This window comes from Ipomoea nil, unplaced genomic scaffold (assembly GCF_001879475.1).
Source record: "Ipomoea nil cultivar Tokyo-kokei standard unplaced genomic scaffold, Asagao_1.1 scaffold1353, whole genome shotgun sequence".
In the NCBI taxonomy this organism is placed as follows: domain Eukaryota; kingdom Viridiplantae; phylum Streptophyta; class Magnoliopsida; order Solanales; family Convolvulaceae; genus Ipomoea; species Ipomoea nil.
In genome coordinates, this window is record NW_017617781.1 from 393409 (window position 1) to 417500 (window position 24092).

The following is a 24092-nucleotide window of genomic DNA, read 5'->3' on the forward strand; positions in this document are numbered from 1 at the left end:
TTTTGGGAATGGAGCAGGCTTAAATCTCCAGGTCAACTGTCCCACCCAAAAGAAGTGCCTACAATTCAGCAAGGAAATTAATCACTGTGTCGGACGGAACCTGAGTATACCAAAAAAAAAACCCAACAAATAAAAAATATGAAATGGTAATTAAAAATTTAGAAACCTTATATAAAGGTTTAACATATGTATTTACTTAATTTACAATTTTCAAAAATCTCATATATTCCCACAAATTGAGCCTACAATACCCAAATTACCCAAATAGGAGCAGCAATGCAGAATCAATTTTGAGAAAGAAAAGGGCAAACTTCATACGGTGCTGAAAAAGAAGTCACATCGGGAGAAATTGTTCCATCTATTACTGCATGTTAAAAAGTGAAAAAAAAGTTAATTTACAATTTGTGAAATCACAAAGTGTCTCAAATTGTAAAGTAAATCCTTTAAACCTTGTATTTGTAAAATCAACACTTTATGAGCCCAGCGGATTAGAAGGTATTCTCCAAGTGCGACATCAATCCATTGGGTCCAAATTATTTTGTTATCTTGCAATTATAAACTAACAAAATGCATGGAAATCAAAATACAACAAAGCACTTCCTGGACACATCACACATATCCTCTGAGTTACCCATTAAAAACTACATGCAATGTGACAGCACGTTTTCACAAAATCAATATACAAACTGTAAAAATTAGGACCCTTAAGTATCAACAATGTTACAGGGTGACAAGGGGCTTATTGTGTACTACAAGATCTTTAGTCTTTGCAAGAACTCTCTATGTTGTTGTCAGGTGACAGAGGAATGGCATCTTATTCACTCTCTTCATCACTATCCACAAAGTTCAAATGATTTATATTCTTTTCGAGGGGTGGAAGTCCATCGTCAGACTCATTAGAAGAATTTTCATCATCATTATGAGATTCAGCATTCTCTCCTGAAAGAGAAAAAAATAAAGGATTCATGTAATATGCTCTTACATTTGAGAGGGATCACGCACTCTAGCCACCTCTTTAGTTCATTCGGAGTTACTCTACTAAAAGACTTAACAAGAATTACTATCCATGTGAAAGAATACTGGACCATTACCTTCTGGTTGTGTAAGAGTTTGTGGAACCTGTGAGCTTTGCCTGGAGAGCCATTCATTTTGAGTTGAAATAATATCTGCACTGGTCTTACATTCAGAGTATGCCTTCAAAAGTTCTCTGCAATTATCAAATTTGACTACTGTCTTTAAAATGATTCATATGATTGTCTCTTAAAATTGAGACTAGTCCTCCTTTTACTTTGAGGGGGTACCTGTTGGGGGCTGATTGGCTGAAAAAAAAATTAAAACAGAGAAATAGCAGTGACAAGTCTTAAACTAACACTTTTGTATCTTTTCCTCTAGGTGGAGTTCAGCAAAATATGGCAAAACAAGCACACCAGGTATGTAGAGGAAAGATTGATCATACATGTGGTAAGATGGAAAACTAGAAATTTTCTCAGCCTGCTTTATCCTAACTGTTTAATTGCCTCATTATTAATTAAACGAAAAAGGTGGACAACTATACTACTGTCTGCTACATCCAAAGAGGTAGAAAAAGTTTTATACGAACAAAGCCCTGAAACAAAGCATAATGCACCTGTTGAGGGATAAGAAAGCATGACCCCATTTGAACTTGTTCAGCAATAAATGTGCACTTTCCTCTTCACCACTGCAACACACATTAACAAAAATCAAGAAATGATCATGAAATGCTCCAGGAGATAACCTAAAGCTTTAGCCAAACCTTTAACTCATATAGGTTAGGACAAAGAAATCAGCAACCAGGAAGCATGGCATTAAATGCAAAAACTGTAGAATATCAGGCATAAAATCCAATTTGGAGAGCTTTATTTTTAACTGTTAAGAGTCACACATTGATAAAATAATAATAAGAGAGAATATATGGGTTTATAAGCTCATGGGTTAGACTAGCTAATTGGTTGGATTCAATCTTTTAGTGTGGTTTGACCTAGGCGCATTATAGCCCAATTGAGTGACTCTGGTCCAATCTTAGATTATAAAATGGTATCAGAACCTGTTCGGTCCACTTTGGATTCACCTGGCCTAATTGTCCATGGGTTAAGAGTCCACATGTCTTTATAAGGCCATGGGTTAGACTAGCTAATTGGTTGGATTCAATCTTTTAGTATAGTCTGGCCCATGTGCATTATAGCCCAATTCAGTGACCATGACCCAATCTTAGATTATAAGATAAACTAAGTACAAAACTTGCCCGATAGAATATGGTGCTTACAAATTGTCCACCATATAATTTACTAATATTCCCTTGTCATAGTTTTATTGGCAACAAAATGAAAGTGCATTAGCTAAATATAGAGCATATTCTTCAAAAGAGTGATCCAACACGGTTGATTATATCTTGTATAAAGCAGCAGAGAAATTGAATAGAATTTTCACAATAACTAAACAAGGGAAATGTATATGCATACCAGATAATTAAACCAGCAGCTAAGGCCTCAACACAAGATAGTTGACAAGGTCGACCATAATTTACTGGATTTGCTGCTACCAACCATGGCACTGCAATTCTCATAGGGATCATTAAGTTAATAAACTTGTGAAGGACATGTAAAACTGAATCCTAGTTACATTTTACATAATAATATTTACAACTCCAAAAATGGGAAACTTGCACTTTGAGAAAGTAATTGGAAAGCAAATAGACAAGAAACAACACAAAAAGGTATACTGAAATCAGTTATGATTTAACTCATTTAAGAGAGGAAGCATATTAATCTAAGTTCATACAAAGACGAGGAGCAGCACAACGTAGCTTCGCAAAAGGTACATCATCCAAGCGTGCCCATGAACAATCCACAACAGCTAATCCCTTCCGTTCAATTAATGCATGATCTTCTCTGGAGATGCAATGTGATCCAGCAGGACTGGTAACATAACACCAACAACAATTGAATCAATCCAATCAAACAGAAAATAATGTTATAACAGTAAAAGGAAAACAAGCACCCTAACCACATGGATACACCGATAAATTGACTTTAAAGATGTATAACATGTGCAATTTGGAGTTGGGATTGAAGGGAAACCGGAGGGAAAAAAAAAAGTAAATCAACAGATATAGCAGGGGGCCGGGGACATCACAATCAATTACAGCAAATATGGCTTGCAGACTGAGAGGCAAATACCAGCATTCAACTATGCAATGTGTGCCATGAATGTGCTTTGCTTTAAATACAGGACCAGAAAGTGTTGTGTTACATCTAAACTATTTTTCTTCAGAAAAAGACATACAAATTTTCCATCTCAAAAATCCCGCCATGTCTATAAGCAATCATTTATAAAATGTGAGATATGTTAGAGGACTATTCAAGTCAGGAAGCTAACATTCAATTACTACCTTAAAGCAATGCCACCAAAACCACTGTTAACACGCAATTCCTGCAAAAAGATAAATAAAAAGAAAGGTACACCTTAATCTATGAATGTTTATGAGATGTAAGTTTAGGCATAATACTCAGACTAAATATAATTACGGTGATCAACACTAGACAGTTCCAGGGAAATTTTTTGCATTTCTTGAAATGTAAGTCTTTGAAATATTTAACATCAATGTAACAAAATATAGAAAGATACTTGCTTTCAACAAACCAAATCTTGCAAGCTTGCGTCCAGTGCATCTCTTTGAATCACATTGACCAAAATCCTAAACCAATAAATACACCAAATTAAATCAAGAATCAAATGTATGCATGCAATATATTCTTATATATCTAATAAGTAGTAGTTCAGGTAGTTGTTTGTCAAGTGAAACTTAAAAAATAATTTTCAACCAGCTCAATTGGGAATGATTCCCATTTTGTTGCTAAAAGAAATTATGCATGAATTTAAGTACCTGAAAAATGAGCTAATGTTGCTCTTACTCACGGAAACATCAACTGGAAACATAGTGTTGAATATTTGGTACGAAATGTTCAAACTTTCTAAGGGCAGAAAGACTAGTAATGTGACAGTAATAATCCAAGATACAACTACCATGCAGCCCACAGATGATATTACAATGTGAACCAGTCAGGTAATAGGCTGAAATCAAGACAGCCTATAAACTTAATGGTTAAACTGCACAGATGAATCGATATTGGCATAAAACAGGCTCATTGGAATTCAGTTTAAAAGAACAATGCATATGGACTCAAAAAACACTTTATAAGAATACCACGTTTCCCTAAATACAGCATAGGTAGCAATGTAGCATACCCACACAGCAAGCTGAACACTAGGGCGTTCTTTATCCTCCTCTTCACCTGTCATCAAGTATAAAACGTGATTACTTTTCTGTGGGGGCATTCACTCAAACATCTTGCATACACGTATAATTGGTTAAGTTCTGACATACCTGAATCAACGGGTAGTGACTCCTCATTACTAGGACAAAAAAAAAAAAAAAAAAAAACAGCACATGTTAAGACCATTTTCCAGGAGTCAATTCCTATTAAATCCATGAATATAGCACTTAGAATTAATGAAACCTGCGAGGTTGGCGAATTTAGGTACCTGAGCGGATAAAGAGGTTGATGGCTGCGGCTGGTTTGGCCGCGATGGTTCTTGAATCGCCTCTGCTTATTGTTACCCATCTGCTCGCAACACAGATGATTAGTGTGTATAATTTCAGAGCTCGGGGTTTTACCCAAGGTTTCTTCGTGTGAATGTGTGATGAGGAGGGTTTGAGAACGAAAACAAATGTTTCGAATAGTTAAGGCCGGGTTTTGGGGGGTGTGCTTTTATTAACTTTTAAACATTTTAAATACTTATAAGGGAAAATGACACTTTTTCCCCTGAGTTATATACTTATAGCATTTTTCCCCCCTCAATTATTCAAGTGGTTGTTTTTCTCTCTAAAATGTTAAATTGACATATTTACCTTTAAAATAAATATTTCATTTATTTTTCTTCTCCAACAAATTATGACCATAATTTGGTTCAAACCAAATAAACACTATAGCAACCAAACCGAAATATTCCAATTACAATTTAGAATCGAAACTCGATATTTAGAGTTTATTAAAATCCCGGAACGGACGGTTCATGTTCCGAACTAAAAAAATAAAATACATTTATTGTTGAATTTAGACTATTTTTAAAATAAAAATAAAATTTTAAAATAAAAACGGTTCAAAATCGCGAATCGGGTCCGGACCGCCAGTTCACGGTTCAGGATCCAATTTTTTTGATTCATAATTTTAATAAATTGAAATCCAAATATTGGGTTCTAGATCTGAATCATAACCGGAAACTTTTAATTCGATTGCTATAGTGTCCGATTCAGTTCGAACCGAATCGTAGTCATCCCTACGTATACGCAATAATTTGTTGGAGAAGTAAAATAAATAAAATGTTTATTTTAAGGGTATAAATGTCAATTTAATATATTAGGGGGGAAAACAACCACTTTTAGAATAATTGAAGGGGCTAATGTGCTTACCTAAATAATTGAGGGGGAAAAAGTGCTATAAGTATATAACTCAGGGGAAAAAAGTGTCATTTTCCCTACTTATAATTATATCTCTCAAAAAAATACTTAATAATTATTTCAAAAAAAAATATTTTTAATTTGAGTTAATTTCAGTTGAGGTGATTTGAATATTGTAATTTACTTAAAAATATCTTTTATTTAAATTTTTTGTTCGATTTAATCTCCTAACTACTAAAACGTTATTTTGTAAGGTCTTATTGTTAGTTGTCCGTCAAAATGAAGGGTAAAAATGTCATTTCCTTCCGTAGGTGCCTATGTATACCTTCCAACACTAAAATGGATAACTAAATTCCTAAATTTGTAGTTATAAGCATCGAAGACCTCCATTCCATAGCTTGAAGGCTTTCGTTTTTGTTTTTGTTTGTTTATCGGTTTGGTCATGAATCCTACTTGCTCCACTAATGTCTAACTCTGCATCATCAAGTTTCTAAAGCTATCATTGTGAAGTGAGTTCAAATCATTTATGTCATCGCGGCCAAATATTGAAGATTCGAAATTCATGGACAAACCAAAACCTTGGGAGAAGATATTGGGAGTGTTTCAAGCGAAATTGTGTGTAGTATAATTTTTTTTTAAATTTTTTTTGAATGGGAAGAACTCAGTAATTTGGTTCATATGAAAAATTTTAAAAATAATGAACAGGGGAAGAAAACTGATAGCGTAAATTGCTATATGTATTTCACGTATATAGTGATATGTACAGAAGTTGTATGAAAATATATGAAGATATGAGAAAATCTGGAAAAATTGGCTTTAAGTAGCCTCTTTTGTTGAATGTGTAGAGAGAGTAATATTACTTGTGTAAGTGTTGTTAGAGAGGCTTTGAGGAGAAGTCCAAATGGTCCCCTCTAATGAAGGGCTAGGACCCGAATCTAAACCGACCTAGGACCGTATATTGTATAGTAGATTATATACCGAGTATATTCCTTATCAAGTAGCCCCCAGTTCGTGCCTTGACGTCGAGCTAACAAGGAAGGGTTCGGGCTTAAAGATTCGAGTACATAGTCCATGACGAGCTCCTCGAGTCTGAGTTGAGCATAGGGGCGCGATTTACACTGGTGTCTCGTTAAAAACCTTAGACTAAGAAAATCCAATGGGAAAAAGCTTATGTAACACCCCCGATTTTACCAAAATTTAAAAACTTAAACAAGAGACATAAAGCTAAACATTAATCATTAAACAGCGGAAGCAACGTCTAAACACGGAGGTGCTATGCCACACCTATATCAAACATAGGTGCACAGGCAAACTACTAAACAAACCACAACAGCTAACGATTAAACTAACTAGGCTCACAGGCCATAAACAACTAGAAAAGCATAAGGAGCTACACTAGGCTACTACGGTCCACTAGCGCGCTCTCCAAAGCTACTCAAAACCTGTAAAGAGATAGGGATAACACCCGTCAGCGAAAGATGCTGGTAACCCACCAATACGCGTTAAGTGTGTGTGTGTGTGTGTTTGTGTGTGTGTGTGTGTGTATATATATATATATATATATATATATATATATATATATATATATATATATATATATATATACTAGTATTGTCCCGTGCGATGCACGGTTAAGTATTGAAGATTTGTTTGTAGTATTTTAATTAACCAAAATGAATTTATTTATTAGACACCCAATACATTAAAAGTATTTGATGTACAAAAAAAAAATTGTCTTTGTATATTATGTAAATAACAAAATATTACACATTATTAAACACTTCATGGCAAAATAACGTTAGTAGTTGACGTACTAACATTGTTCGAGTCACTACAAATTAGAATTCTCAATCCGTCTGGATTGCTCACTCTATAAGCGACAACGTATAATTGACTATGAACAAAATCGATTTCTTTAAAAGTAAGCTAAAGTGTGATAGTGTTAGCCCATGACAGTGGTATAAGTTTTTTATTTTGAATATTCCTAATTGTAGATGATCCATTGTTTGATGACACATGATATATGTTGCGAATTGATGAACTAATTAATATGCGTTCTACAAATGATGATATTAAAAAAAAAAAAATTAAAAACACACAGTACAAAAAAATAACATTACAAAAAAAAAAAAAAAAAAAAAAAAAAACTTTAAACCTAACCATGAGAAACTACATTCAATGGGGTAGACAGTGATGTGTGAAATACACCGTAAACATAATTTCGTGTTGTATTACAATCTGTCTATAATGGAATTTGTAAAAAAAAAAATTGGTTTGGATATTTTTTTAAATAAATTATTACTGAGATATACATACACGGGTAATGCATACTAACTTTCATCCTTCTATATAAATTATTATTAAGCTATACATACACGTGTACTGCATGCATACTACACTATCTAACAATCTTACAATTATGTTCTCAAAAAAAAAAAAAAAAAACAATCTTACAATTATATATATACACATACACACACACACATTAGAATTATCTAGAAGAGGAAGTGCTACCTAACTTTCTTAATCATCTTCCTCCCCCTCTACTGCTTGCTTTTACAGATAAGGTCGCATCTTCGGCGTTTCTCATTGCTCTCGACTTGATTAGCTTATGTATTTTAGATATATATATATATCTGTATTTTATCTAATCTCCCTGTTTATCTCATTGAGTGTAAACTCTAAAATTTGGTTTAATTTTGATATTCTTAGTGCTGAGTTTTCGAATACATTCATGTTTGATCCAGAAGCAGATCTGGAGATTTTACTGCAAAGTATCGTTGTTTCCACACTTCCAAGCAAGGATTTATATTTGTCTAATTATTGGCAAAAAGCATCGTAGGTTGATAAATTTATGATGATTGGCTAAGTTAATTAGATACTTTATAATAGGATGATACTGTTTTGCATCTGGAAAAACTTTATATGAGGATACCTATTAATTGTTGATAATATTTACTCGTCAGATGGAGTAAATCTTGGAGACACGGATAAATCGTAAGCCATTTCTTAAACCCTTTTCTTTGTTAAATTTTCTTTTTAAATGAATTATTATTTTCTTGTGTTCTCTCTGTTTGATTGATCCTGTTTTTTCAAAATTTTCCTGTGTTCTCTCTCTTTTCAAAATTTGTAGTAGTTTCAGTTTTTCTTGAAAACGGGCTCAGTACATTCTATTTTGTAGGCTCAACTAAACCCAAACCCAAAATCCGCCAGCCCAAAAGAAATTAACCCATTTGACCCCATATATAAATACATAGCACCAAACCCTTATCTCTGATTCCCGTCCTTTCGTCTTCTTCATTCTTTCTACACAATTGTTTTAGTGATTTTCACTAATTTGGTTACTTTTTTGTTCATTTGTGTTTAAAGGATCCAGTTTCGAAAGATGATAACTTTAGAAGTAACTGGCCAGGAATTCTCCATTGCACATGCTGGTGAAAGTATTTTAACGGCAAGTCACAGTCGACATTTTTTATCACCGAATCTGGTTTCTGAGTCGTTACCTCGGCTGTACACAACAAAAGTACAACACTGAAAAAACACCAATCTTCAAAAAGATAAGTATATTTCTCAATTTACTAAGTTTTTCTATTCAATCTATATGCTTGAAAATAATATGTCTTTTTTTGTACAGAGGCATATATATATATATATATATATATATATATATATATATATATATATATATATATATATATATATATCAGTTAGAGTTATTCGTGCATTATTTAAAAAATCAATACATTACAAAATCAGTTTTTGATATTTCCAATGTGTTCTTCGTTGCCATATTACATTTTCAATTTTATAATGTGTTAAATAAATTTTTAAACTCCACTTTGAAATCTGAAATATGAATGTACAGTTCACACCCACAAAATAATTAAGAAAATATAGATAAAGAATCAATACATATTCGTTTCTACAAAATACCTTGGTCCACAAAGGAATTGAAAGAGAGGCACAACTGTAGTTCTTTGAGCACACTTCACAATCTCTACATTACGTCTGCCTCTTTCCATGATTCTTCTCTTTTATTGATTCTTTTTTTTTTTTTTTTTTTCAGGCGTGACACGAATTGTTCTTCTACAGCTTCAGCTCTGAGCATCTTTTCGAATGATAACTCCGTGTGGTGGCTATCTTTCGAATTGTCCGGGCTTATTTATAGTATTATAGAAGCGATGTATATTTAATCTTGGTATTTACACTTGTAATTATGAAGTATACGAAGAGACAACTTGTTATATGCAAATATCCTCAATTATGTGTAATCAAAATAAATAAATGTTGTGGCTATGCGGATTCCCAATAATAATCAGTTCAGTTTTTTGCTTGGGCATGTGCTGGTTGGAATTGGCGGGAACTATGGCTGAAATTGGCGGGAACTATGGATTCTGCTTTATTATAATAGAAGATATATATATATATATATATATATATATATATATATATATATATATATATATATGTATATGTATATATATATATGATCAAAACCATTTGGAACTGAGGAATACAGTATATAGCATTTGAAAATCAAGAGGTGAGACAACAGTCAATCATAACACACCCTCAACAAGGATCAAGACCCACAACTCAATCAAATCAATAGAGACCACAATGACAAACGACAACCACAACTCTAGATGCAACCTACCATGCACAAGGTAGAGTTCATCATAGACATACACATAAGCAAGGAAATGCATCAATCACATAATGGCAAGACACACATTTCAAGAAGAAAGGATCACGGGGAACAAATCCCCGCAACCCCCACATATGTTCCCTGCAGGTGGGGCCACGAGTAGGCCCCCACCTGTGGGCCTGCCCGCGGGGTACACCCCACAACACCTTCGTTCCCCGCGGGTGGGGCGGCGGGTAGGCCACTGCCAGCCGTTCCGCCCGCGAGGTATATCTCCTGTACTCCAAGAATTCATTTCAGGAAAAATCATCAACAAAGCCAAGTTCAAGTCCAAAACACCCAAAACCTCACACACAACAAAGATATGACTTGAAGTCAAGAATATCTCAAAGAAAGGCATTCAAGAACCCTAAATACAAGCTCTAAACATGCATTATCACAAGATCATGCATCAAATCACTCACAACATCAAGAATCATCAAATAGAAGCCAAGAAATATCAATAGCAAGCATAAAATAGGTTTTGTAGAGCATCAGTTACCTTTGAAGACCAAAAACCACTTCCTTCTTACACTTCTATGTCTCACCTTGAAGCTCTTCCTTACCAAAGACTTCTCACCAAACCAAACCACAAGGAAAACACCAAAATAAGATAAGATACACTAGTACAAAACTGCACATACGCAACTATTGTAAAAGACATTAGGCAACCATTGTACAATGGTTGCCTATGAGAGGCTCGCAGAAAAACATTGACTTTACGCGATTGTGAAATGCGCATTGTTGGTAATACGCGACCATTCTTGACCAAGAATGGTCACGTATTGTTTTATTATTTTTTTATTCAAATGTAATACGCGACCATTCTTGACCAAGGATGGTCGCGTATTATTATTTTTTTTATTCAAATGTAATACGCGACCATTCTTGGATAGGAATGGTCGCCTATTGTTATTGTTTTAAAAAATAAAAAACATAATGAAATAGTTTTAATACTATATATTCATGTGCAATTCCCACACAACCATTATGAAGTTACTATAGTATTTGTAAAAACAATAAATTAAATTACAAATTTATAATTCTAAATTAAAAATTAGGTTCTTACACATCCATGCCAATTGCCTTAACAACATCATACATAGAGCAACTCTGTATAAGGTATCCACAGACTTTCAGACAAAGCGAACTCTTCCTCAATCAGCTTCACCTGCATACATGCACATGTAAGAGAATGAGCTATGGAAACTTTCCAAATCATATAAACCTCTCCTAATATTATCATATTATGTCTATGATTTAGCAGAGCCAGAGTGTATTGCGGATGAGAAATTAAATTAAATTAAAGAGCTAGAGAAAAAACGAGTTTTAGAAAACAAATTTATAGCATAATCTCACCACCCTCATCATCCTTGTGAATTAACCATGTCATTCCAAACAACAAACATCTGGAAGGCTTTTGTGGGCATATAGACCACATTAGAGGAAAAAAAAAAAAAAAAAAAAAAAAAAAAAAACCAACACTCTATGCAAGTGAATGAATTGAAGAGGACCAAAACTAAAAACACAAACCCACATTGAGCTTCAGAAGTGGAAGCTCCACACCCCACCAATAGTTTTTTGGCTTGGAGGATATCAGCACATCGATCATTATACATTAGGCTTGTTATCTGCAAAGTAGAAGCCTCTAGCTTCACTGTTAGAACCCAAAAAAATAAAACTCAGAATCAGCAAATTATCAAGATTATAAAACAAATTAAAAAAGAACTCCTCAAACCAAGAAAATAGAGACAAGTCCAGAGTATAAATTAGAGTAATGTGGAATGAGAGTAATTCACATGCAAGTTAATCTTCCTATGGTCATTAGCAAAGACCTTCACCAATTCACCCTGGAAAAGAAGAGTAATGAAGGCATGTTAATAACTTTCAAGAAGGCTTCACTTTTGAAAGTACTGCTCTTGTTTCTTTTCTTCTGGAAAAAGAAAAGTGGAAGGATACTTCACTAAAAGATGCAAACAATAATCTCATAAATTTAAATACACACCACATTTATCTTTTACAACAACAGCCAGAAGAACAGAAAAAAAAAGAATGAAAATTACCTTGCGCTTCCTATTATCCGGTGGCTGAACTTCAATGGCAAGATATGTATCAACATCATCAGCAGTAACAAGATACGTGGGTTGCTTTGCACCTGCCACCAATGTCATATGACTCCAAGTGTTCAAATATATTTATTTATGTGTGTGTGTGTGTACACGCATATGTGATTAGATGAAGAGAGAGAGATTTGTAAGAGTAATACCAAGAATATAGTTAAAAGATCCATCTTCCATATGCTGTACCCACTGTAAGCTCAAAAATGAGACAAGAAACATGAGAATGAATTCTGACAGATATCTGTAACAGCATGAAGCATTCTAAGGTAACAAAAATAAAACAGACATCAACAATCAAAAAGAAACAACAGAGCAGAATTCAAGCCCTGAGGTAAGCCACACCTCAAAATTGCAACTGGTTGTGCCATTAATAGAGTACCCAGAAGCCTTAAGTTCCTGTCCGGGAAATGCTTCACCTGAAATTTGAAGACCCTCAACTGCATGTAAAGGTTCATCATCTGCAACTTAGCATTGCCTCGAGATTAGTGCACATCAAGCAGCAAGATCCTAAATACACACAGTAACAATAAAACACAAAGAATTTTCACCTTCTGAGAAAGAGGATGCAGGTTCCTCCATAACAGGGGGTAAATATGGGGAGTGAGGGTTCAGATCCTCAAGGGGGTTTGTATAAGGAGAGCTTTTAGAGTGCCAACTGACTGAAGGCTCTCTACCATTTTGGTGTCTCTCCATATCATAATCATCCATCTCATTATTGCTGATATGATCCCTAAATTTTACTTGTTTATTTGGTATTTCTTCACTTCTTGATTTGGAAAGAGAATCATCCTGGCTTACTGCATGCTGAGCAGATAAATCTTGTGATATGGTATTCCTACAAAACAACATATATTCAGCATAAATTAATCAAACTTGAGGAGCGGAATCATGAAAGAGAAAATCAATCATATATTGAAAACCTGCATATCATATTATCATGCAGGCCATCGAGGAAGTAAAGACGAGAAAAAGGAATCAGGTATATCCTCTATTTAGTTTAGTATAAGCTTAGAGGTGCAGAACAAGATAAGATAAATTAAGGGTTCTAAACAAACCAGAATGCCAAACAAATGATGAGACAACTACAAAAGAAAAGAAGAGAGAGAGAGAGAGAGAGAGAGAAGAAGAAGAAGAAAAAAAAAAAAAAAAAAAAGACAGCCACAGCAAGAAAACATTTAACGTCCTACTTCAATCCACTAAATATTTACATGACTGCACAACATTTTCTTTAAATAGGTTTGACAACAACCATACTAATAATATTCAGTACCGAGTTTGACCTTTCCAACCACATTTCACAATCTTATTATGGTGATAAGAAGTAAGGAACTGCAAAATCTATAAAACTAACTTCCTCTGGAAACAAGATCAAGTTGAAAATCAGCTCATTGTCAAGCAGAAACTCCAGTTTGTCTGGACTGAAATCACGACACAATCTTATCTTCTCCTGACACCAATCTATTTATGTGAACTATGGGGAAAAAATAGACTAAGGCAATAGACTTTAAGCTAAAGCTGATCAAATTCCATGGTTACTTCTAGCAAGGAACAATCTAACATAAATGCATTCTCCATTATATATATATATATATATATATATATATATATATATATATATATATATATATATATATATATAATCGCACTCAGGTGCGAATGCTTCGCCCAGGCGCGAAATAGGAATGGATTCTGTCCGTCCACGTGTCCAGATCTAATGGATGAGAAACACTGATTTTTTTTAAAAACGCGGTGGCATTTTCATAAATAATTGAACATCGAAGTGCAAGTAAAATGTATTACAAGTGCATGTAAAATGTATTATCAGTGCAAGTAAAAATTTACACTGAGCATCAATACTTAGTTGCACCTATAGTTCTAAGTAGTTGCACACATAGTTATAAGTAGTTGCACCTAGGTGTATGAATGTTTGCGAGTGGTTTTCAGGGGTATTACTACCCGCTGAACTCAGATCAATGAATGTTAACAAGGCAAAATTACATGCACTTATAGGTGAAAGTAGGTGCACCTATAGTTATAAGTAGTTGCACCAATATTTATAAATAGTTGCACATATATTTATAAGCACACCCAGGTGCATGAATGTTTGCGGAAAGTGAATACTAACAAGGCAAAATTACATGCACTTATAGGTGAAAGTAGGTGCACTTGTAAGTGATTTTACTTGCACTTCGATGTTCAATTATTTACGAAAATGCCACCGTATTTTTTTTTTTAAGTTATTAGATCTGGACACGTGTCGCGCGCTGATTCGTTTGCATTTCCCTCCTGAGCACTTATTCGCACCTGAGTGCATCCCTATATATATATATATATATATATATATCAATATCTCTTATGTTATCATATTACAAGAAGAAAATATAAAAAGAAGTTATCACTACACGTAAACAATGATTCACCATCATTTCCAGTAAAAGATATTTAAGTCCTTCATCCATGAAAGCCAGAATGGCAAAGTATTATTGTCACTCATGGCAACAGAGAAAATTCAATTGCAAACAGAACCCACCACCAAAAGCAGATGGTTTGAATTGTAATTCAGTTCACAGTAGCAGTCTCCATTTGAACAGGCTCACCTGCTTGCAAGAGGTGAATATCTCCCCAACTCATCACCCGTCACATTTTTTGTTAAATCACCAGTACTATCAACCTGGGGATGTCCCAACGAATCCTAATCTCTACTTGTCTGTGGGTCTGAAAGAATAGGTGCCTTTTCATTAGTGTATCCTTGTTGTGGTACCAGTTCAAGTCCATCTCTTATCTGGCCAGGGATAGACAAATCTGTTTAGTATATCTACATCTAAACATGAATCTAAAGAATTTTGACATAAGCGTATGTCAAATATACCGCACTAAAATCAGAAGGTGACTGAGCAAAATTCGAGGAGTTAACATCAGAGGGCCAAGGGGTCATTTGGTACTGAGACTCCTTCAGCTTTGCCTATGAATCCAACAACTAAAAATTAGATACCGTCTACAAGAACCGGTGCATTAGAAATAAGTAATATCCCTAATTGGAGTTGATGACATACCTCAGTAACTAAAAGCTTCTCCTGTAGATGTCTAAAAAGAATCTGCAGCAACATTTTGTTTATATAAGGGGGAAAAGGTTATTAGTGGAAAATCAAATGCCACAAACATTGACCAAAAAGATCTTCAAGCTAGTACATGTAAACAAAATCCATCCTATCACTGACTGAAATTTGATACCATCCTATTTCAAATTTTCAATCATAGTTCAAAAGATAGGTGGTTCATGTGGACCACGAACCCCCTCCCCCTATCATGCTACTCATCAACATAGCATGTACATTGTTAAATGTAGAAAGGTAGACTGACGCAGTGTGTATTTCATATCTTGCTGTACAGGAAAGCCCTATATATATACACAAGCTAACTAAGTGCTAACCACAGAATTTGAAAAGAAGAAACACTAGGATAGGAGAGAAACTCTAAACTATCTCTAACTACCCCTTATTTCTCTAACATACATCATGCCTTCACAACAAAAATATGATGCCAGCAAAGGAATGGGAAGTCAAGATAGCAGAATTCTTTCTTCCTTAGCTCCCTCCTCTGCTAAGAAAGAGTTTTACAATCAAGATGTTACATCTTTCAAATTTAAAACTCAGCAGTTTCAAATTTAAAACTCTAACCTTATATAGAGTAAATTATGCATGGAGCTTAAAAACTCCATGAGATATTGTAAGCCAAATTACACAAACCCTAAAATATGTTAGACAAATTACAGAAAATCAAGTGGTTAAAATTTGAGAAAAACTTTCTAATTAAGATATTCATTTTATTATAATTACAAAAATATGCTAGTGCCTTTAAAAAAAAATAAAGGATAAAATTATTCGACCTCAAATCTTTGGTAAGGGGTGGGGGGTGTGCATGGAGAATTAAAGTTTACAGGACATGAAAATACCTGCAATAAATATGTAAGTTTTATATTCTCTTCAATTATGTCTTGTCTATAAGAATTGCTTTAGATGCAGCATCTACCAAATCCGGTTGCTGCTGATCAAAGGCCTATACCGAGAATTTGTAGCAAATAATCGTTGTCAGTTTAAATTAAAACAAATATAAACAGACATAGGGCGTATCCGATAAAAAGATTTGAGATATATGGAGTAGTACTTAACAAAAGAACTAGAGACATTCATCATACCATGCGCATATAAGCAATGCGCTTTTCCAGAACATATTTCTCATTGCTTATTTGTTCTTCCTGCCCAAAATAAATAAATAATTTATGTCAAAGCAATAGTTAAAATAATCATGGTGAACATTAGAAGCATAGAGTCCTTACTTTGATTGAATATTCTTCAAAGATGTTTCCTCAATTGGGAAATCTCTTGTTCATGAGCCTGGATCTTCAAAACAATATCCTATAAAGATATATTGAAAAATGAGCCAGGTAAGAGGATTATAAACATTTGGACCATAAACAAGAGATACCTGCTTTGTGGCGTCGGCGGGGGTGGCGGCTATGGCGGTGCGTCGCGGTGGGGGCGTGCGACGGTGGATGGTGCTGTTCATGTGGCGGTCCGTCGCAGTGAGTGTCGTCGCCGCAGGCCAACGGTGTGGTGGCGGTGGGTGGCCGGTCGATCGGAGCAGAGCTGAGGATGATTTCGATCGGAGCAGAGCTGAAGGTGTTGAAGGGTGCCGAGAGTAGTGTTAGAGGATTCCGATCTGATGTGTAGATCTAGTGTTAATATATTTTTTTATTATTTTTTTATTTTTTTAGATTTAATATTAGGCAACCATTTCTAATATAAATGGTTGCCTATTATAAAACAAGTTATATTTTAAGGCAATCATTTATATTAGAAATGGTTGTCTATTATAAATCAATTTTTTTTAAATAAATACAAAATACAATGGGCAACCATTACAGCTAACAATGGTGGCGGATTATTGATCATTTATTTACAAAATTGTCACCGCGAATTTTGGGTTAAGATTGGGCAACCATTCTTTCAAAAATGGTGGTTTATGGTCAATCTTCTATGTTCAATTTTGTACTAGTGATACCTTAAAGCTAGCTAAAAACACTAAGCAACTAGAGATCTCACCATTTACTAAGCTTGGAAGATAGAAAGGTGGGATCTTGGGATGAATCTTTGCAAGGTTAGGAAGATCTTCTTTTAGCTTGGAGAGTAAGTCAAGATTTCTTAGAGAGAAGGTGGAGTGTTTAGGAGATTGGCTAAAAGATGATGAATGAAATGTGTGTCTTGCTAGGGCAAGCTTAAACACCAATCATGTGTGAAAGGACAAGCTTACCCTTACTAAAAGGCTAGGAAGACAAAAGGCTATGTACAAAGCACAAAGCATAAGGTACTCATAGTTCACTAAGGAATTAGTCAACCTCTAGTCCCTTGACTATTAAATTTCAGGATTTTAGGAAAGGAATTCATCAAGGAAATTAGGATTAATTCTTCAATTAATCACAATTAAGGAGTCAGACTTTCGGGGTGTCACAACTTAACTAAGGGAAAAAGAGTACAACTGCAAGTGCAATCTTTTGAATTACCGATGGATCGAATTAATTGTGATCTAGAGATCCAATTTTGCCAATTAAAGGATTGAATTTACTCACAATCGAGGGATCGAAGTTTAGCACGGTTAAGAGATCAAATTTTATCGATCTAGGAATTGGGTTTCACCAATTGAGGGATTGGATTTTTAGTGAAATCTAGTGATCAAGTCTTACCAATTAAGAGATTGGATTTATTCACGGTCCAGGCACCTCTATTGATCTTATCAATCATAAGTAGGAACGCTTCTCCCAATGCCCTTTACTTGGGCTAATCAATCGTAGTTAGTTTGAGCTCGGTCAAACTCTGACCTAGATTACTTGGTTTCAAGATCGTTCTTAGCTGATCTTGTTTGGTTAGTTTTGATTACCACATTAATCATTATGGTGGGTTTTGAAACCCGAAATCATATGAATAGGGCATTTTTCCCTTTTCTACTCGGTTTACGAACCGAGAGTTCCAAGTGGAGGGACGTTTGGAGACCTGAAAGTATAATGATAATGAGACCAGGAAGTATGTTATGGTGCGTTACGGTCACTAAGTGTATTACGGTCGGGAAGTATACTAGTGAGCTCCGTAGGCCAATGGGGTAACCCTATACTCTACCAATAGCACCACTCCCTGTGTTGCGAGAATTGTCGGCACAAAGGGAGTAGATACGATGACCTCCTGAGCTCATTTTTAATTTTCATTGCGGTTAGTGGTGGCAATACCAACCTAACCGGGCTTAATTGCCTACTTCGTAGGGCTTATGTCGAGATATGGCCCCAGACTTATAGGGTCGGTGGTGTGAATACCAACCTAATCGGGCTTCGTGCACGACTAGTCTACATACATGATCGTGTTACAATTTACAAAGAAAATTTTAAAAATTCACAAGTTCTAAAAAATTCTGCTTCACTTGGTCGTAGCTTCGAACAAGTGGGCCCGAGCACTTGATGGAGTTTGCGGTAGAGGGTATTTCTCCTCGCCGGTCCAGAGACCGTAGTTTTTTTGACTTTTCGGTCATAGTTGAAGGCATTCCTCCTTGTTGGTCCGAAGAGTCTTTGATTTTTTATCTTCTTATTATAGAGGTCCGGAGACCTTTGTCTTTAGATCTTCTGATTGCAAACGATGATAACTTTGCCTCGCCGGTTCGAAGACCAATAATTTTCGATCTTGTGATCGTAAACGAGGATAACTTTGCCTCACTGGTTCAGAGACAATTAAATGTTCGATCTTGTGATCATAAACGAGGATAACTTTGCCTCGCCAGTCCGGAGACCAATAATTTTTCAATCTTGTGATCGTAAACGCGGATAACTTTGCCTCGTCGGTCTAGAGACCAATAAATTTTTGATCTTGTGATCGAAACGAGGGTAACTTTGCCTCGCCGGTCCAGAGACAAATAATTTTGTGATCTTGTGATCGCAAACGAGGTTAACTTTACCTCGCCGATCCGGAGACCAAAAATTTATTGATCTTGTGATCACAAACAAGGATAACTTTGCCTCGCCGGTCCAGAGACCCGTGATTTTTCGATCTTGCGATTGTAATCGACTCTTAGGTCGGGTTTCGGGCTTTGCCGGTCAAAATTGCTTACTTTGTAGGGCTTGATGCCGAGTTTTTTTCCCGAACTTAATTGCCTACTATGTAGGGCTTAATGTCGAGATTTTTTCCCGATCTTAATAATGCCGATGGTGGCAAAACCGACCTAACCGAGCTTTATGTACATGTATTACTACTACTACTACTACTACTACTACTACTACTACTACTATTCTCTAAATACAATTATAAGGTTTTTAACCTATAAAATTTACAATTCACTATTACAAAAAAATTTATGAACTCCAAAACATCTTCCTTTTGCATTTTCAAACGCTTTGCACGCATACTGCCCAGGCTGCCCAGCCACTTAGAACATCCACATTAATTTGGTTTCTTGCACAATTTTTTAGAAGCCAAATAGGAAAGAGAAAGAGAAAATGAAAAAAAAAAGGGAAAAAAGAAAAGGAAAAACAGCAATTATCAGAGCTATTCATCTCATTCTCGCCCTTTGGGGCACATAAAAACCACTTCTTGTAGGAATTAAAATTTGTTCCTCTCTCCTTCTTCTCTCACATCCACCTCACCATGAACACCACAAAAAAAAACCAACAAAAATCCACTAGTGTGGATACTCTTATCCCCCTCTCTTTCTTTATTTGCTTTTCCAAAGCCACCTTTTACTGTTTTTGTTATTACCACTTTCTTGTGATTCTCACCTTCACCGCCACATGCAGCCAATAAGAGGGAAGCTTTACACTACACTTCTCTTGCTTTTCTTACTCCACCACCCACACCCACCATTAACAAGAAAGCCACCCACCTCCACCAACCCAAAGAGATTGTAAAGAACACGCCACATCTGGGCGACGCCAGACTCGCGGAGAAATCACCTGGGTGCAGTCTTCTACCACGAACACGATGGATACAGACATGGAATGGCGTTTATACAGAGCATGCGAGCTTCACAGTTCACATGAAGAACATGGGATGTAGCTAGAAAAATTTTGTAGGGGAGACATTATGCTGCTGTGGAACCAGAAAAAATTAGTAAAAATTTGCAGGGGATTAAGCCGAAGAATAAAACGTATATGCTGTTCTCGTGAACCAATTTGCAATAGAAACATTAACAGTGACGGTGGTAGTGTCGTAAATTGCTATATGTATTTCACGTATATAGTAGTACTAGTTTTTTCTATGCGCCACGCGCAAAAACATATGCTCAATATTTATATATATTTTTAAAATAACTAACAAATCCCTACTAATTAAAATCTATATGAAATCAAATTTATTTATTATAATTGTAACACCCCTAAAATTTTAAACTTTCAAGCTTTATGAAATAAAGGTAATATTATCATTAAATCCCAAAACAGAGCATACTAATCATAAGTGTTTGGGGTGTTATGCCACATCTGAGCTGGAGAACTCAGATGCACAGGCTAAACTATCTAATTATCCTCAAACAACGTCATTACATCATTACGGCACGCGCCGAATAGGAAACTAACTATCTAAGCCTCGGGTCCTCTAGCGCGCTCCGAGGCTAATCATCTGTGCCTGAAAGCCAAATATATCTGTTCAGCGAATAATGCTGGTAACCCACTCCAACGCGTTAAAATACAATATAGGTGTATATATATATATATATATATATATATATATATATATATATGAAACCATTTTGAAGCCGAAAGATATATACTTAGGAGACTCTAGCTTTAAAATCGGGAATAGACTCAACAAGTAGGGACAAGCACATTCAACAAATATAATCATGCATATAAAGATACTAGCATATATACTAAGCTCACAAGATTATTTCACACCATTCATATCATCTCAACACATAAGCACACTTTGGTGGCGCCACAGGACCAATCGCATGCCCATACATGAGGGTCAGCGCATATAGCGCTAACACGGCCCCGCAGCACGAAGGGGTTGATCGCAACTAACCGATGAACCGCAACTCATCATAACGTTTGATCGCAACCAAATGATGGACCGCAACCCAAAAGGTGTATTTCTGACGGCAACCAGATTATGAACCACAGCTCATGTATAACGTTTGATCGCAACCAAACGGTGGACCGCAGCCCTATATAATATTTATATACCTAACCGATCGCAACTGGCCTGGTTAACAACCGATGGTTCTCAACCCATCCAACTGCCCGTATAGCCAATTTGATCGTAACCAAATTGGGGTATCATGCACACATAACACATAGCAAGCACATGCAACCCACATTAGCACATGGGGAATGGGGGAGAAAACGTATAAATAAACTTATGCGTGGTCATACACATACTAGGAATATTCCTAAGGGGTTCATACATCTTTCACCTAGGCCAACGGGATACCAATTCAACTAGCATGCAATACACAAGACTCTCTTATCCTACGAATGGTACCCGAAACATCAAACTAGACTCAGGCACGACAAACAGGGTCCGTTGGGACCCCTCGGGGGACGGGGAAACATCAAACGGGGAAAACCACCATCCCACATTGGGAATTTCCAGCGGGTGGAGGATCACTCGCCGACGGCGAACTGCTGGGCAACGGGTGCCCGACGGGCAGTCGCCTGCCCGCCGGGCGCCGGCTGCCTGCTACCGGCGACACCCTTAGGGGCAGCGGGTTCCCCTACCCCCACTGACTCTTTTGTAATACTTTGGTCCCGGGATCTTTTGTGGAACTCGAAATCATGTTTAGACACTTTTAAACACAAACGACGATACCATGTAGTCAAATAATGGATCAAAACCAAGAATCACATTTAAATACATCCTAACATGATTTCTAAACATAATTAACACCCGATCATGCGAAATTCCACCCAAATATACCAATAATATCACAATACGAAATTCACGATTTAACCTAGGGCTCCAATCATATTTAAATCACAAAATCATACTTTATCTTTAAAATCAAGAACATCAAGATTTATCAAGAACAACACACAATTATCAATTCAGATCCTCTTATAATCATCAAGATTATCAAGATCAACACATAAGATCATCTCATCAACATCAAGATCATATCATAATCATCATAAAAGATTTATCAAGACACAAGCATAGAATTGTATATCAAAAGGAGCCAAAGAAGAAGATTATAGCAAGGAAAATAGGTTTTGTTGAGACATGGGTTACCTCTTAGCCTTAATTAAAATCCTTGGCTATTAAGGTTCTTTCTCTAAGATCTCCTCTTCTTGATTTCTCCTACGTTTGGTGATAGAGAAATTTTTGGGAATTCTTGTGTGGTGAAATCTATTGTGGTGTGAATCCTAGGTACCTCCTATGTCCTTATATATCTAAGAGTCCTAATTAGGGTTTGAATGGTATGGGTTTACTAATTCTATTTCTTATAGGATTAAGGGTTTGGTTTAGGGATAAGGGTCCATGGTCTATGGTGGACCCTTACTAATTAATTAAGGGAATTTAATTCTCTTTTTAGGGGTAAGTAATTAAATATTTAGTTTGGGTTAGAGGCCGTAACACGGGGTGTTACAATAATAATTCAATATATACTATCTACAAATATTATTATCATTAAAGAATATAAAAATATATGTATGGTGGATGCATGTGCATGGTAACAATAATGGAAAAGATAACGGAAGTTATAACTGTAGGGGTATTTTTGTCCAAAAAATTATATAGTACAACTCTAAAAGCACAATGTACAAAATGGTTAGCATTAAAAACATGGACGTAAATGAGGGATATAACTTTGATTGAGACTTATTATGTTTTTAGATGTACAGAAGTTGTATGAAAATATATGAAGATAGGAGAAAATATAAGAAATTGGCTTTAAGTAGCCTCTTTTGTTGAATGTGTAGGGAGAGTAATATCACTTGTGTAAGTGTTGTTAGAGAGACTTTGAGGAGAGAATCTAGAGGAGAAGTCCGAAGGGTCCCCTCTAATGAAGGCCTATAGGCATAGGACCCGAATTCAGATCGACTTAGGACTGTATATCGTATAGTAGATTGTATAGCCGAGGTATATTCCCTATCAATAACTATGCGGATTTGTGAGGTGGTTTGATCCGTTAATGTGTGAAAGATCAAAAGCAATTATACCATGACTACTAAGGAGGATCAATAAAAATGAGGAAGAGATTGTCAAGTTCAAGCATCAATTGACAATTCATGAAGAAGTTAATGGGAAACACAGTGTTCGTGAAGAAGTTGATGGGAAATGTAGTTAAATTAATCTTTGGTTTTTCGGTCAATTTTCAGTTTTCTTTTGAAAAATTGATAACCGATCGAAAAATTGAAATAACTGAATTTTTTTTTTTTTTTTGCCTTAATAACCAAAATCGTACCGAAAAATATTCGAGCGGTTCGGTTTTTCGGTTGTTGGTCGGTCTGATGTTTTTACTCACCCCTACTCATAGGCTAACATTCTGTACTGGACTCTGTCCCTCCTGACTTTATTTTGGATTCTTTATTAAATCTACAATGATTGTTTGCTTTCAAAAAGAATATAAATTGTGTACATAACAGCTGTAGAAGTGAATTTGTGAATATAATACAGATTCACCAAATCCTAATCTGTTAATATTGTGTTAGTGCAGTATTTGAAAGGAACTTGTGAATACAAAACAAAGTAATCAATTACATATATGTTAACATTGTCTGATCGTAAGATACAAATTGTGAATTTTTAAAAGGTAAATCATGAATATTTGGACCCGG

The 24092-nt window shown here is 35.6% G+C and overlaps 2 protein-coding genes across 8 annotated transcripts; both read right to left on the bottom strand.

Moving 5' to 3' along the window:
- Positions 1–522: 522 nt before the first annotated feature.
- On the bottom strand, positions 523–4772 carry LOC109185715 (ribosome biogenesis protein TSR3 homolog). Of its 3 annotated transcripts, none has more exons than XM_019335667.1 (10): positions 4564–4772; positions 4406–4434; positions 4271–4313; positions 3658–3715; positions 3410–3459; positions 2800–2936; positions 2481–2571; positions 1628–1699; positions 1092–1207; positions 523–939 (listed from the first exon to the last, which is right to left on the bottom strand). In XM_019335667.1, the coding sequence occupies exons 1-10, from the start codon at positions 4641–4643 to the stop codon at positions 815–817; spliced, it is 801 nt and encodes a 266-aa protein (XP_019191212.1). In that variant the 5' UTR covers positions 4644–4772; the 3' UTR covers positions 523–814. The 3 variants fall into 3 exon arrangements, with proteins under 3 accessions (XP_019191212.1, XP_019191213.1, XP_019191211.1); XM_019335668.1 differs by having other exon boundaries at positions 4267–4313; positions 4564–4771; XM_019335666.1 differs by having other exon boundaries at positions 3410–3450; positions 3650–3715; positions 4267–4313; positions 4564–4770.
- A 5911-nt stretch (positions 4773–10683) lies between these two features.
- On the bottom strand, positions 10684–16974 carry LOC109185717. Of its 5 annotated transcripts, XR_002055026.1 has the most exons (15): positions 16769–16974; positions 16620–16698; positions 16479–16538; positions 16236–16339; positions 15337–15378; positions 15153–15245; positions 14814–15065; positions 12832–13118; positions 12626–12747; positions 12430–12472; positions 12227–12318; positions 11963–12013; positions 11701–11794; positions 11233–11334; positions 10684–10735 (listed from the first exon to the last, which is right to left on the bottom strand). XR_002055026.1 is itself a non-coding variant. In XM_019335671.1 (14 exons), the coding sequence occupies exons 8-14, from the start codon at positions 12989–12991 to the stop codon at positions 11321–11323; spliced, it is 576 nt and encodes a 191-aa protein (XP_019191216.1). In that variant the 5' UTR covers positions 12992–13118; positions 14881–15065; positions 15153–15245; positions 15337–15378; positions 16236–16339; positions 16479–16538; positions 16620–16698; positions 16769–16974; the 3' UTR covers positions 11152–11320. The 5 variants fall into 5 exon arrangements, 4 of the variants coding, with proteins under 4 accessions (XP_019191216.1, XP_019191217.1, XP_019191215.1 ...); XM_019335671.1 differs by lacking the exon at positions 10684–10735 and having other exon boundaries at positions 11152–11334; positions 14881–15065; XM_019335672.1 differs by lacking the exon at positions 10684–10735 and having other exon boundaries at positions 11152–11334; positions 12626–12741.
- Between the last annotated feature and the right edge of the window lie 7118 nt (positions 16975–24092).

What these genes read in the sequence shown, in the direction of transcription:
- LOC109185717 (XM_019335671.1), bottom strand. Translation starts at nt 12,991, where the DNA reads ATGGATGATTATGATATGGAGAGACACCAAAATGGTAGAGAGCCTTCA. An exon ending in CAACCAGTTGCAATTTTGAG is followed by an intron (nt 12,473 to 12,625) that starts GTGTGGCTTACC and finishes TTGAGCTTACAG; the next exon opens with TGGGTACAGCATATGGAAGA. An exon ending in CGGATAATAGGAAGCGCAAG is followed by an intron (nt 12,014 to 12,226) that starts GTAATTTTCATT and finishes CTTCTTTTCCAG; the next exon opens with GGTGAATTGGTGAAGGTCTT.
- LOC109185715 (XM_019335666.1), bottom strand. Translation starts at nt 4,643, where the DNA reads ATGGGTAACAATAAGCAGAGGCGATTCAAGAACCATCGCGGCCAAACC. An exon ending in TTGTGCTGCTCCTCGTCTTT is followed by an intron (nt 2,572 to 2,799) that starts GTATGAACTTAG and finishes TGAGAATTGCAG; the next exon opens with TGCCATGGTTGGTAGCAGCA. An exon ending in GCTGCTGGTTTAATTATCTG is followed by an intron (nt 1,700 to 2,480) that starts GTATGCATATAC and finishes TGTGTGTTGCAG; the next exon opens with TGGTGAAGAGGAAAGTGCAC.